At 41.9% G+C, this 12,701-nt stretch overlaps 1 protein-coding gene and 1 long non-coding RNA gene across 3 annotated transcripts; both read left to right on the top strand.

Moving 5' to 3' along the window:
• Positions 1-118: 118 nt before the first annotated feature.
• On the top strand, positions 119-11,036 carry LOC115573288 (uncharacterized). Its single transcript, XR_003982250.1, has 2 exons — positions 119-227; positions 10,755-11,036. It is a non-coding gene; the product is annotated as an uncharacterized LOC115573288 (long non-coding RNA).
• LOC115573285 (E3 ubiquitin/ISG15 ligase TRIM25-like) lies at positions 7,642-9,701 on the top strand. Of its 2 annotated transcripts, none has more exons than XM_030404017.1 (2): positions 7,642-9,112; positions 9,149-9,701. In XM_030404017.1, the coding sequence occupies exons 1-2, from the start codon at positions 7,763-7,765 to the stop codon at positions 9,332-9,334; spliced, it is 1,536 nt and encodes a 511-aa protein (XP_030259877.1). In that variant the 5' UTR covers positions 7,642-7,762; the 3' UTR covers positions 9,335-9,701. The 2 variants fall into 2 exon arrangements, with proteins under 2 accessions (XP_030259877.1, XP_030259876.1); XM_030404016.1 differs by having other exon boundaries at positions 7,643-9,335; positions 9,372-9,701.
• Positions 11,037-12,701: the final 1,665 nt, after the last annotated feature.

The following is a 12,701-nucleotide window of genomic DNA, read 5'->3' as shown; positions in this document are numbered from 1 at the left end:
ACTGAGGCAGTTTTCCTCCTGAAACACCACAAAGTTCACAGTTCATGTTCAGAGCTGAAGCTGTCAGAAAATCATCAAGTGAATAAATGATTCTTCACATTTGGTTACTAGTATTTCCACGTTGTTGGATCATAATTCTAGAAGTCAGAGAACTTAAAAACCCTCAAATGTCACATTCCTAAATACTATTTACAAGCTGAGAGCTGATGTGAATAATATCTGTAAAGGTGAAACTCTTCTCTCCCATCTTTCCCGTGTGACCTGAATGCAGCATCAGTGTTCCAGGCTGTGACTCCTGTGAACAAAGTGACACAGTGTGATGTTCCATATATTTAAATGTGTCTTTACTGATGTTGTTTGAAGCTGCCAAAGGCTCAGTGAAGTTTCCACATGTCTTCCTGCAGTGAACATCACAGCAGGTTAACAAGTGAACTGTGAAAACTGATGCAGGACACAAGAGGGCGCCGTCATCCTGCTGACCAGAGATGTAGTGGAGGTTAAAGCAGCTCTGCACACTTTGTCTGCAGCTTTTAGTCCAGAACATGTTTTAGACTGTTGTGAGTCTTTATCATTAAAGTGAAACTCTCGCCAAAATGTAACCGAGGGTCTTTTTGTGAATGTATATGAGTCAAACGTTCAATTAAAAGCATAATTACAACGAAAGAGATTGACCCTGTTTTTGTTTTATCCTTTGTTTAATCTTTATTCAAAGTCAGCAGCTGTATTCAGATTACCACTGATTCAAATCTTAATGGATTCAATACATAAATATATGTAAATTGTAAATATGTAAATTTATAAATAAAGTTGATTGATTGATTGATTGATACATACAAATACTAAAGTAGAAATACTGCAGTGTAACACTTCATTACAAGTACTTCAGTAAAAGTATCAGGAAATTACATGAAGGCACCTGAAAGTACTCGATTACAGGAAACTGATCAGAAAGATCCGTCCAGGTACGCAGTAATCTACCATAGTGTGCAGGTGTGCAGGTGCCTGCAGCCTGTCGCATTTCTCCATCTTTCTTCTCGTCTTCTTTCACTTCTGTTTGGACCCACAGATGAAGTCATTCATTGTGGATTTTAAGATGGACTCTGAACTGAACTCTGTTTCCCAGAATTCCCCATTCTTCACACCTAGGTGCAAAATTCAGCTTTGAGCTACTATTGGTCAGAGTGACAGACCCCCTCTGACCAGATAGTCAAAACTCCAGATCCTTCCTTGTTCTTCCTCTCTCACTCGACGCCCTCGACTCCTTCGACTTCTGATCCTCAGGATCTCCTCTCCATCTCCCCCATGTGGCTTCCTGACCTCAAGATCTCCTCTTCTGGTCTAACAGCTGCTGAGAGCTGTGAGCTGCATTTTCAGCGGCCCAAAGACCTTCTCCTCAGTGCAGCGACACGAGGTCCTGCCGGTATTTCAGATCAGTCAGTCTGCGATGCAAAGTTTGCCAGATAACTTCAAAATCTGGGAAACACTAAGCAGGTTAGCACTGAGCTGCTATCCTGTAAAGGAAAGGGTGGTGCCCCGAGGTGATCTAATGTAAATCAGATCATGTTATTTATCATAACTAATAATTATCCCTACATACATTATGGTGCCCCGTGTGAGACAATGCACACTTCACCCGTTTTACCTTCATCAGTTTCAGTTACACTTTTTCTTCTTCTGTTTGATCACCGTACAAATACTTTGTTAGCACCACAGGGATCAATAAACTCAATCATCATTAAAAATGTCCAAACTGATCCAAACTGTGTGAAAATATTATGAAGTACTCAGAACTTTTACTTAAGCAACAATATATATTCATATATTTACATGTATGTAAAAACTGTGAGTCAGCTGATCAATCATCACTGATTATATCTGATTGATGAAAATATCAAGTCATTTAAAAATGTAATCTGTAAAGTCACGATTAAGTAAAGTTATCAGATAATTGTGGAGGAGTGGAAACTAGAAATACCAAAGTAAAGTGACAACTTGAGTTATTGATCGATTGGTTAAAGGCGAAACAACTGAATGTTTTAATATTGATCTGGATGTTTTTGTATTCAAAGTCTTGTCTGTGAACTGAGACACAGCAACTGTAGTTCACTGAGCGCATTAACACAAAACTACATGAGATTTGAGCAGGAAATTATTGGCTCAAAGAGTGAAACAACAACAAGCTCAAACTTTGATCTCAGCAATACAGAATGAGAAAGGGGACATCTTAACACATACTATAGAAATAAATGATGTTTTCCAATTATTTTCATCAAAAATTATACACATCACAAGATTCTTGGATACGGGTGAATTTCAAAATGTTCTGTCTAGGACTGCTTTACCAGCACTAACTGAATTGGTTAGAGAGAGGCTCACTTGGAGACGTTCAACAGGTGATTAAACGTCTCAGTCCTGGGAAGTCTCCTGGGGGGGGCGGATCTCCCACAGACTTTTATAAGTCATTTTCTCACCTGTTGGCCCCGAGACTTCTTACTGTCTTTCAGGATGCGTTCTGGAGAGGAAGCCTGCTGGAGAGTATGCAGAATGCAATAATAACACTGATACATAAGAAGGGCAAAGACCCACAGCATTGTGGGAGCTATAGACCAGCATCCATAATTAACATGGATATAGGCATTAAAGGCAGGAACACACCGGCCCAACCGTTGGACGTCTGAAGCGGTTGGAGAGGCTCGGACGAGGTCGGGAACAAATATGTTTGGTGTGTTCAGCTGCGTCGGAAGCTTTCGGAGCCGCGCGGACGTTGTCGGATCCGACTGAGCATGCGAAGTCTGAGGAGGAGGGCCGTCGGACGTCTGAGCCATTGGATTCTCTGATTGGTTGTGTGCCAGCTGAATGCCCGTTCTGATTAGCGTTGTGCTGGCGAATCAGCGCGGTGTGTGGGAGGGGCGGAATACTGTGTGCGCTTTGTTTTTCTATGTACTCCGTTCCGTCATTCCCCGTTTTCATGTTTTGCAGTACTGGCATGAGACTAGTTATGTCCGTTCAGGACAAATTAATTCTTGGTCATCTGGTAATGCCTCGCTGCATGTTTAGTATGCAGCTGTTTTTATCGGAAATAGTTAAGTTTCGTTTTGATCGAAAGTAAAGAGAGTTGCGTGCACAACGTCGAAGCGGTGTGTTCAATGCAACTTTTCTGCCGAACGGGTCAGACAAGAGGCAGCGGAGTGGTCGGAGAGTGGTCGGATAAGGCAGTTGGACGTCTGGGCGGTGTGTGGGGGCCTTAAGACTAGAAGTGTGCCTCCCTACCTTGATCCAGCCTGATCAGGTGGGATTGTGAAGGTTCGGTCCACAGCAGATAATGTGCAGACTGCTACATTTGTTGTGTCAAATGAGGAACAGCATGGAACCGGCTGTGGCTTCCTCTCTGGATGCAGAGACAGCTTTGACAGAGTGGAATGGGAGTATCTATTTGCAGGTCTTGAGAGGTTTGATGTGGGTGATGTGTATATTAAATGGGTGAAATTGTTGTATATAAGTCCAAAGGCAGCTGTCCTCAGGAATGGGAATGTTTCTAACCCTTTTAGATCACGTGGGACCGAAAGGCTGCCCCCCTTTCACTCTTGATCTTTTATTTATTTATTTTTATTTATTTATGTTGTTTGTTTCGGACATGTCAATTCATAAGCATCACATTTCATCATTGTTCAAATAATACAACACACATGGCCGAAAGGGAAAAGCGGGAGAAGCCAAAGCTTATCAAGTCCCGCCCCCATTACCCACAGTATAAAATCTTCATTCTGATCTTTTCTTGTCTTTTGCAAATTACTTTTTTCTTTTCTTCTCTTTTTTTCTTTTGTTATGACCTTTGACAAAACATATTACAGCAGTAGCATATAGAGCTGAATTCAAGCTCTAGACAGTACATACAGATTACATGTGTGTCTGCACATGTGTCCATATTAGTCCATCATGAGTGAACAACAGTCTCATCTTATGGCCTCATCTTATAGCCAGGCTTGCCACAAAGTCAGAATATCCAATTGAGAGAGAGCAAAAGTCCAGTGTATTTATTATTTGTTGAGATGGTGTTGGGATGGTGTAAGAGCCCTTTAATGCATTTTCATGTTATTCATCAGTCTCCTCTGCAGCTTTTATGGCTGCTAGCTTCGCCATGTCCTCCCGATTGGTGGCTACATCAACTCGCATCTGTATCACGAAGTCGCGGATTGTTGAGATGTCAGAGCGTATCCCGACCACAGCACTCCGAGTATTGGCGTTGTCCGCCCTCGCACTGGTCTGCTCAGTAGCGATCTTTCTCATTTTCCAATATTGCATAAAGATTCCAAATCCCAAAGCGATCGTTCCAATTGTCATGAACGTGAACATGTACACGTCCTCGACATCTTCCACATCTTATCTTTGCCTTGGCTTTGGAGCCATGTCGATATTAAAGGCATTGTTTCAGGGCAAGAACATGAACTTTTATTATATGCGGATGATATCTTATTACTGTCAAGTAACCCAGATATTGTATTGCCTCATAATTTATTCATGATTAGTTCTTTTTCTCGTATATCAGGTTGACGAAATCTGAAGCGATACCTCTGTCTAAAATGTGCCCTCCTAGTATTAAATAATTGGCTTTTTAAATGTCTTCCATGTGGACTGGTCTATTTAGGGATCATGATACTCCAGGATTGAAAGATGTAATTAATTTAAATCTATTGCCCCTTATACAAAATACTTGGAGTAATTTACAAAACTGGTCAAAATTAAGTTTATCATTACTTGGAAGGATAAATTTAGTGAAGATGATTGCAACACCACAGATTAATTATGTAACAAGCATGCTGCCTCTGGACCTCCCACTCCTCCTTCTGTCTGGATATGTTAGGGACATAAGTGGCTCGTTGTGGATGAAGAAGAATCCTGCCTTTAACAAAAAGAAACTATATGCATCAGTAGAGGAGGACGGTCTAGGATGCCCAAGAATAGATTGGTATCCCCGGCCTTCAGTCTCAGTCAGCTGTCTGAGTCAGATATGTTGGAGGTCTGTGCTCCTGCCTGGGTGGTGATAGAGGCAGAGTTGATAGAGTCCTTCTTGGTGCAAGCTTTCCTCACCCAGACAGGAGGTGATGAACCCTACAGAAACCCTGTGTTGGCATTTTCTAGAGAAAGTTGGAAATGGGCACACCAGGCGTGCAATTTGAACTATTAGCACATGATGGGATCATCAGTATGTTATAATAAGTCACTGAAAATTAACAAAAAATCGGTCATGTGGGAAAATTGTGTGAAGGCAGGAGTAATGTTACTGGAAGATTTATTTGAAGGAAAACACTTAATCTCCTTTGAACAATGTACATCTAAATATAATATCCCCAGAAAGTTTTTTGGAAGTTAAGGAGCTGTATTACAACAGCAGATAGAAAGGAGAAATTTGCACCTGTCGCTTGTATTCAAGATTTGTGGTGATCAGGCTGGAAGCTCAGAGGAGGAACATCCAGATCTTATGACGTCTTTAGAAAACATCAACCCCCAAACTACGAAGGTGTTAAGCTAGCATGGGGAAAAGACCTCAGGGCACCGATTGGCTGGGAGATCTGGAGGGAACCAATCAGGTCCTGGTGCACTGTAGCACGAGACATGCTGACACGGCTTATTTCATTCAGAATATTGAATAAGAACTACTGAACTCCAGCAAAAATGTCCAGGCTGGGAGAATGATAAGTGTTGGAGATGTGAGAAGGACACTGGTACATATGTTCTATGAATGTGAGATGGTGCACAGCGTCTGGGTGGCTGTTATTCAACGTATCAATAAAGTTCTGACGGTAGAGTTCAGGGAGGGTCCAGCTCTATGCTTTCTGGGTATTTTGCTGAGGAAATCCGGCCTGGGACTCAAATACGCACATAGATGAAACACTCGCAACAAGAAACAGTCCTGAGACACTGAAGTCAGAAGAAAAGATCAGGTTTAAGGAACGGAGAGATGAAGTAACCAAGATAGCTTCTTTTGAACAATTTATTTGTAAGATTAATGATAATTTAGATATCTTCTTGAAGGAATGGGCTCCTTATTTGGAAATGATTGGAAAGTGATGATCGTGATAATACCGGTACACTCCCCATGCACCTGTTTATCTGTGTAGGTTCAAGGAATAGACACGTCATGCAACAATGCCTTGTGATGAATTTAACTGTCAAGAATGTCCATATTATTTTATGACCATGATTATTATTTGCTTTTCTCCTTTGTAAGTTTCTTTTACTCTTTCTTTTGCTTGTTACTGTCAGGTTTGTTTTATTTTTCCTAAAATGTCGACATAATCTTTTTTGCAATGTTTATATCTGCACACTGACTGTGCACTTGTAATGAACAGTCAACAAAGTAGTTAAATAACAAAAAAAAAACTACGTGCGATTTTACTTTAATTACAACGAACTGACACTATTGACTTTATTGAAAAATAAATAATGATTGATTTTTAAATCACTGACACACATACGCAGTTCAGCTAAGTTAACTAGCTAGCTAGCTAATTAGCCAGCTAGTTAGCCAAACAATGAGCATGTGAGCTCCTCAGACAGCAGTTACCTGAGACAGGTGAGCTTCAGGTCGTCTTCATGTTCATGTGTCGAGAAGATAAACTCTTTATATCTCCATTAAAACTGTCCCGGAAGAGTCTTGAAGTTTAACACTCATTGGTTTACACAAAAAAGATGATAAATGTCTCGTTGTGATGCACCGGTGTTGATGAGTCCTCATCTCTGACACTTCACCTTTTACACCCAGTGGAGAATTACTTCATTTAGAACTACAGAAGCTTAAATTATTGCTTTTATCAGCCTTTTTAATTTTCTAACTTTAGTTTTTTTCTCCTTTATTTCAGCCACGCTTCACAAAAGTCTTCTGGTTTCTTTTGTCCTGATGTGGCTTCATGCGTCCGCCTGGTGAAGTTCAGCTGACGATGTTTGAAGACGATTCTGTTTCAAGATGAAACTTTCAAGTCAACAGTTTTCAGACTTAAGTCATTTTAAGGTCACGATGATGGAAATCAAATGTTTGGCTGTGATCACACGAGGAAACAAACTAAAGTTTATCCACTTTACTGATTTATTAATTCATATGAATCATCACATGAACAGCAGAAGCAGCCGATCTGGTTCATTTGTGTCCTTCTGGGTTCAGAGTGACAACAAATATCTGGATGGAGGATTTTAGTTTGACTCAGGATGAAGTTCTGAAGCAGAACTGTTAATCATTAAACGTGAGAACTTTATATTCCAGCCACTTAAATGTTTTATGACAGGCTGGTTTGATAACTCCCTGCTGAAGGTCGACTGTTTTTATGAGTAGGGAAATAAAACTGGAAAGAATCTGAGGAAGAGTTAGAGAACTATGGAGCCGTCAGCAAAGCCTGAGGAGCCCAGAAATATTTTACAACTAAAGACTTAGATGTTTTCAAATGTGGAGCAAGTTTTAACTGAGGCTTCGTTGTAAACGACTGAACAAAGTCCAGAGTCACAGAGCTGCTGCTCGTCCTGGAATGAAGCACAGCTGGATCAGCCCTCCCTCTTCTTCCTGCTCTCAAACACAGCAGCTCCACTCTGTCACTATATTTCCTTGTTCCCTCCCCTTCAGATCTGCATTTTGAAAATGGGCGTAACCAGGAAGTGAGAGAGCTGACGAGCACCGCTCACTGCAGAAACACATGTTGTTCAGATCAGAGCTCAGACCAGTTTCAGTTATCAGGAAGTGAAACTCATACAGTCGTTGACACTCGGAGGTGAAATGGCGCAGCAAAACAATCAGCTGGACCGAGAAAAAATCTGCTGTTCCGTCTGTTTGGATCTACTGAAGGATCCGGTGACTATTCCCTGTGGACACAGCTACTGCATGAACTGTATTCAAAGCTACTGGGACACAGAGGATGAGAAGAAAACCCACAGCTGCCCTCAGTGTAGGCAGAGCTTCACACCGAGGCCTGTCCTGGTGAAAAACACCATGTTAGCAGATTTAGTGGAGGAGCTGAAGAAGACTGGACTCCAAGCTGCTCCTGCTGATCTCTGCTATGCTGGACCTGAAGATGTGGCCTGTGATGTCTGCACTGGGAGGAAACTGAGAGCTGTCAAGTCCTGTCTGGCCTGTATGATCTCTTTCTGTAAGAAACACCTTCAGCCTCATTATGATTCACCTGCCTATGAAAAACACAAGCTGGTGGAGCCGTCAGAGAAGCTCCAGGAGAACATCTGCTCTCGTCATGATGAGGTGATGAAGATGTTCTGTCGTACTGATCAGCAGTGTATCTGTTATCTCTGCTCTGTGGACGAACATAAAGGCCACGACACAGTGTCAGCTGCAGCAGAGAGGACTGAGAGGCAGAGAGAGCTGGAGGGGAGTCGACACAACATCCAGCAGAGAATCCAGGACAGAGAGGAAGATGTGAAGCTGCTTCAACAGGAGGTGGAGGCCATCAATGGCTCTGCTGATAAAGCAGTGGAGCACAGTGAGAAGATCTTCACCCAGCTGATCCGTCTCATGGAGGAAAGACGCTCTGATGTGAAGCAGCAGGTCAGATCCCAGCAGGAAACTGAAGTGAGTCGAGTCAAAGAGCTTCAGGAGAAGCTGGAGCAGGAGATCACTGAGCTGAAGAGGAAAGACGCTGAGCTGAAGAAGCTCTCACACACAGAGGATCACAACCAGTTTCTACACAACTACCCCTCACTGTCAGCACTCAGTGAGTCTACACACTCATCCAGCATCAAGATCCGTCCTCTCAACTACTTTGAGGATGTGACAGTAGCTGTGTCAGAGCTCAGAGACAAACTACAGGACGTCCTGAGAGAGACATGGACCAACATCTCACTGACAGAGACTCAAGCGGATGTTTTACTGTCACAACCAGAGAACAAGACCAGAGCTGGATTCTTAAGATTTTCTAGCAGCGAAGCAGCAAAGGCCAAATCCGCCCGGACGTCAGCGGCAAAGATGGAGAAAAAGTGGGGTTCGGCAGCAGGGGAGCCAAAGGAGAAAAACTGGGGTCGGGCAAGAGGGGAGCCAAAGGACAAAATCTGGGGTTGGGCAAGAGGGGAACCAAAGGACGAAAACTGGGGTCGAGCAGCCCGGGAGCCAAAGGAGAAAATCTGGGGTCGGGCAGCCCGGGAGCCAAAGGAGGACATCTGGGGTTGGGCAGCCCGGGAGCCAAAGGAGGACATCTGGGGTCGGGCAAGAGGGGAACCAAAGGACGAAAACTGGGGTCGAGCAGCCCGAGAGCCAAAGGAGGACATCTGGGGTCGGGCAGCCCGGGAGCCAAAGGAGAAAATCTGGGGTTGGGCAAGAGTGGAGCCAAAGGAGGAATACTGAGGTTGGGCAACAGGGGAGCCAAAGGAGGAATACTGAGGTTGGGCAACAGGGGAGCCAAAGGGGAAACACTGCTTATGTCTGTAAGCACATGCTTATTCATTGCTTGAGTTTGTCTTTGTGTTTTATTTCATAGTTTAGCTGTTGTGCTTAAATGATGGTGTTTTGTTGTTTGAAATGTTATTGATTTGATCAGTTTGCTAACATTAATAAATTCTGTTATTCAGGGCAGTTTTCTGTGATTATTGTGTGCATACTTTGTGCTAACTGCTGGTTGTGTCACTGCTCAGATTCATTTTCTTCACTGTGCCTTTGAATATAAATAATTCACAAATATTTACATTTAAATTAAACTCTTCCTTTGAGACTGTTTTTGGTCTGGTTATTGGTCCCTGATCCCAGGGTAGTGCCCTCTTTAATGATTTGAATATAATATTTTATTAATTTTGATTAATTATCTTAATTAATTACTCTCAATAATTGATTTTTAATGACCACTCCACACCGGAAAAACTAGTGAAAATGAGTTTGGTAAAGTTTGGTTGAGTCCATGCATGAAACAGATATTGTGTTTTTGTGGACTTCAGGTCATTTTTTTTTATTGTTCCGTTGATTTTCCTGAAGATGAAACTTCAGAATGAGGTGTTCATGTTTTGGGTTTTTATTTCAGTTATTTCCTGTTTTATTTTGTAGGCTCTGAACACTCCCTTCTCTTGTGTGTGTCCTTTTTCCTCTTCACCTGTGTTTCATTAGTTAATTAGTCCTTGTGTATTTAAGACAGTGTTTTCCTTCAGTTGTCAGTCAGTCATGTCAGCATCTTAGTCCTGCGTTTGCTCCAGTGTCTCGTTACAGTTTCTACCTGTGTCTTTCCAGTTTGTCTCAAGTTTTTGTGTTTGCCTTTAGTTTTTTCTTGGATTCTTATTAGCCTTCTTTCGTTGCCTTTTTGAATTCAGCTCATTCTATAAAGCTCAGTTTTAGTTTTTCAACCTTTGGCCTTAGTTCTTAGCGTTTGGATCCTCTGTGTTCGTCCTCAGTCGGACAATCCTGGGTCATAAAGTTTGAATCCAGACTTGGATCAAAGTCGTTGTAACTCTTTTTGTCCAGGTTGTAGTCTGTCACTTTACAAAACAACTACTGTGCTCAACAGTTTGTCTCAGCTATCCTCAACTGACACCAAAGAAATGCATCTAGAGCAGTCTTGATTAGAGTTCCTGACAAAAAATTTGAACTTCAACAGCAATTGGAAAATGTGCAGCATAAATCAGTTCCAGTTCTGAAATCATGACATGAACGTTTAATTCTTTACATTTAGTTTCAGGTATTTATGTAGATTAATCTAAACTCAGCAAGTCAGATACATTTTAACCTGCAGACTCAAATGTCACATTCCTAAATACTATTTACAAGGTGACAGCTGAAAAAGGTGAAACTCTTCTCTCCCATCTTTCCCGTGTGACCTGAATGCAGCATCAGTGTTCCAGGCTGTGACTCCTGTGAACAAAGTGACACAGTGTGATGTTCCATATATTTAAATGTGTCTTTACTGATGTTGTTTGAAGCTGCCAAAGGCTCAGTGAAGTTTCCACATGTCTTCCTGCAGTGAACATCACAGCAGGTTAACAAGTGAACTGTGAAAACTGATGCAGGACACAAGAGGGCGCCGTCATCCTGCTGACCAGAGATGTAGTGGAGGTTAAAGCAGCTCCGCTCACTTTGTCTGCAGCTTTTAGTTCACAACATGTTTTAGACTGATAGATGAGGTTTAAAATGAAAATGGTTGATGGTGTGAAACTGCTGGGAGTCATTCAACATCAGATGTTTTAAATCCAAATCTTTTCATTGAGGACATTTTCAACAGTGCAGCGCTGAATGATCATTACAGAATTATGAAATGAACATTGATGTATACCAACAGCAGCTGGCACTAATATACCCATATATTCCAACTCTTACCAAATTGCACATAAAACTAAAACATATTCATTCAGTGTAACTTTCAACCTTTCAGCATCACTCCGGTTACATCATAACAAATCGCTATGTTTATGTCTCTTTCTTAAGTCACATATTCACACAACTATACAGGAAACAGTTTCTTCAAGCAAAAGAAAATCTACATTAACCACTCACGCATCTTTTAACTGAGTAACAAACAAAACAAACTCCTTTTACCTGTCTCATAGCACTTCTGTTGTACTGCGTATTGTTAACGAGTTCATTAGAGCAGCATCAAGAGCAGCTTCAGCAACAGACTCATTCAACCTGCTGCCTTAAGGAACGCCACAGGAAATCATTCCTACCTGCTGTAATCAGACTTTATGACGCCCACGCACACACACACACACACACACACACACACCATTTAAATGATATATTAATTAAGTAGTACTGTTTATATATATATATATATATTTATATATATATATATATATATATGTACACATAAGCATGGGGCACATGCTTCTAGTTTGAGAAATATTAACCTGTATGTAGAAACACAGAAGCAGAAAACTTAGCTTGTGTTCAGCACGACTGCAGGATTTATTCTGCAGCGCCTCAAAGGGTTTCAAATTCCTCCCCAGCACTATGCACCATCTAAGGCCTGTCTGAGTGTTGTACCAACAAACAGAGGACAATGACAACTTGTTTTTAACCTTGATCACATGCTGAACTGCAGTCTCTATGACTTTTTAAACACTTTTTTATCATCATCATGTTTTTAATACATGTACTGATATTTATCAGCGAGTGTCAAACCTTTACAGGGTCTGGATGCATTTAGGAAGGGACTCCACACTTTCTTGAATTTGTTTGTTTGCTGAAGTGAGTGTCTAATTTTCTCCAGTTTCAAGCAGGACATGATATATTTTTCCAGCCATTGTGTGAGTGTGAGGGGAGGCCTCCCTCCATCTGAACAGAGTCACTCGTCCAGCTAGAAGGGAGGCAAAAGATGAGGCGTGTTGTTGTTCTGTCGTTCGCTCCTCCTCCCCTTCCATAACTCCCAACGGAGCCATCAGAGGGTTTAGTTCTACTCTGATGTCCAACACCTGAGAAGGTGTGTGAAGGATTTCCCTCTAGTATTTGTTCAGGCGCAAGCAGGACCAGTACATGTCTGTGAGAGAAGCTTCTGCAGATTTGCATTTGACACAGTTTGGGCTGATATCAGGACACATGGAAGATCATGTTGCTTTTGAAATATGAGCCCTGTGTAGCACTTTGAACTGAGTTAAGCAGTGATGAGCACTGAAGGAGGTTGAATTAACCCATTTGAGTTTAGAAGCCCAAGTGTCCTCTGATAAAGAGACCTCAGTCCTCCTCCCATGCTGTTCTGAGCTGATCTGTGGGGACACGCCTAAGATCCAACATCATG

Source organism: Sparus aurata, chromosome 21, assembly GCF_900880675.1.
Source record: "Sparus aurata chromosome 21, fSpaAur1.1, whole genome shotgun sequence".
Taxonomy (NCBI): Eukaryota; Metazoa; Chordata; class Actinopteri; order Spariformes; family Sparidae; genus Sparus; species Sparus aurata.
The sequence above is the reverse complement of the archived record's forward strand: the minus strand, read 5'-3'. Positions and strand labels throughout refer to the sequence as shown.

Excerpts from the sequence above, each read along its gene's own strand:
- LOC115573285 (XM_030404016.1), top strand. The coding sequence starts at position 7,763 with ATGGCGCAGCAAAACAATCAGCTGGACCGAGAAAAAATCTGCTGTTCC.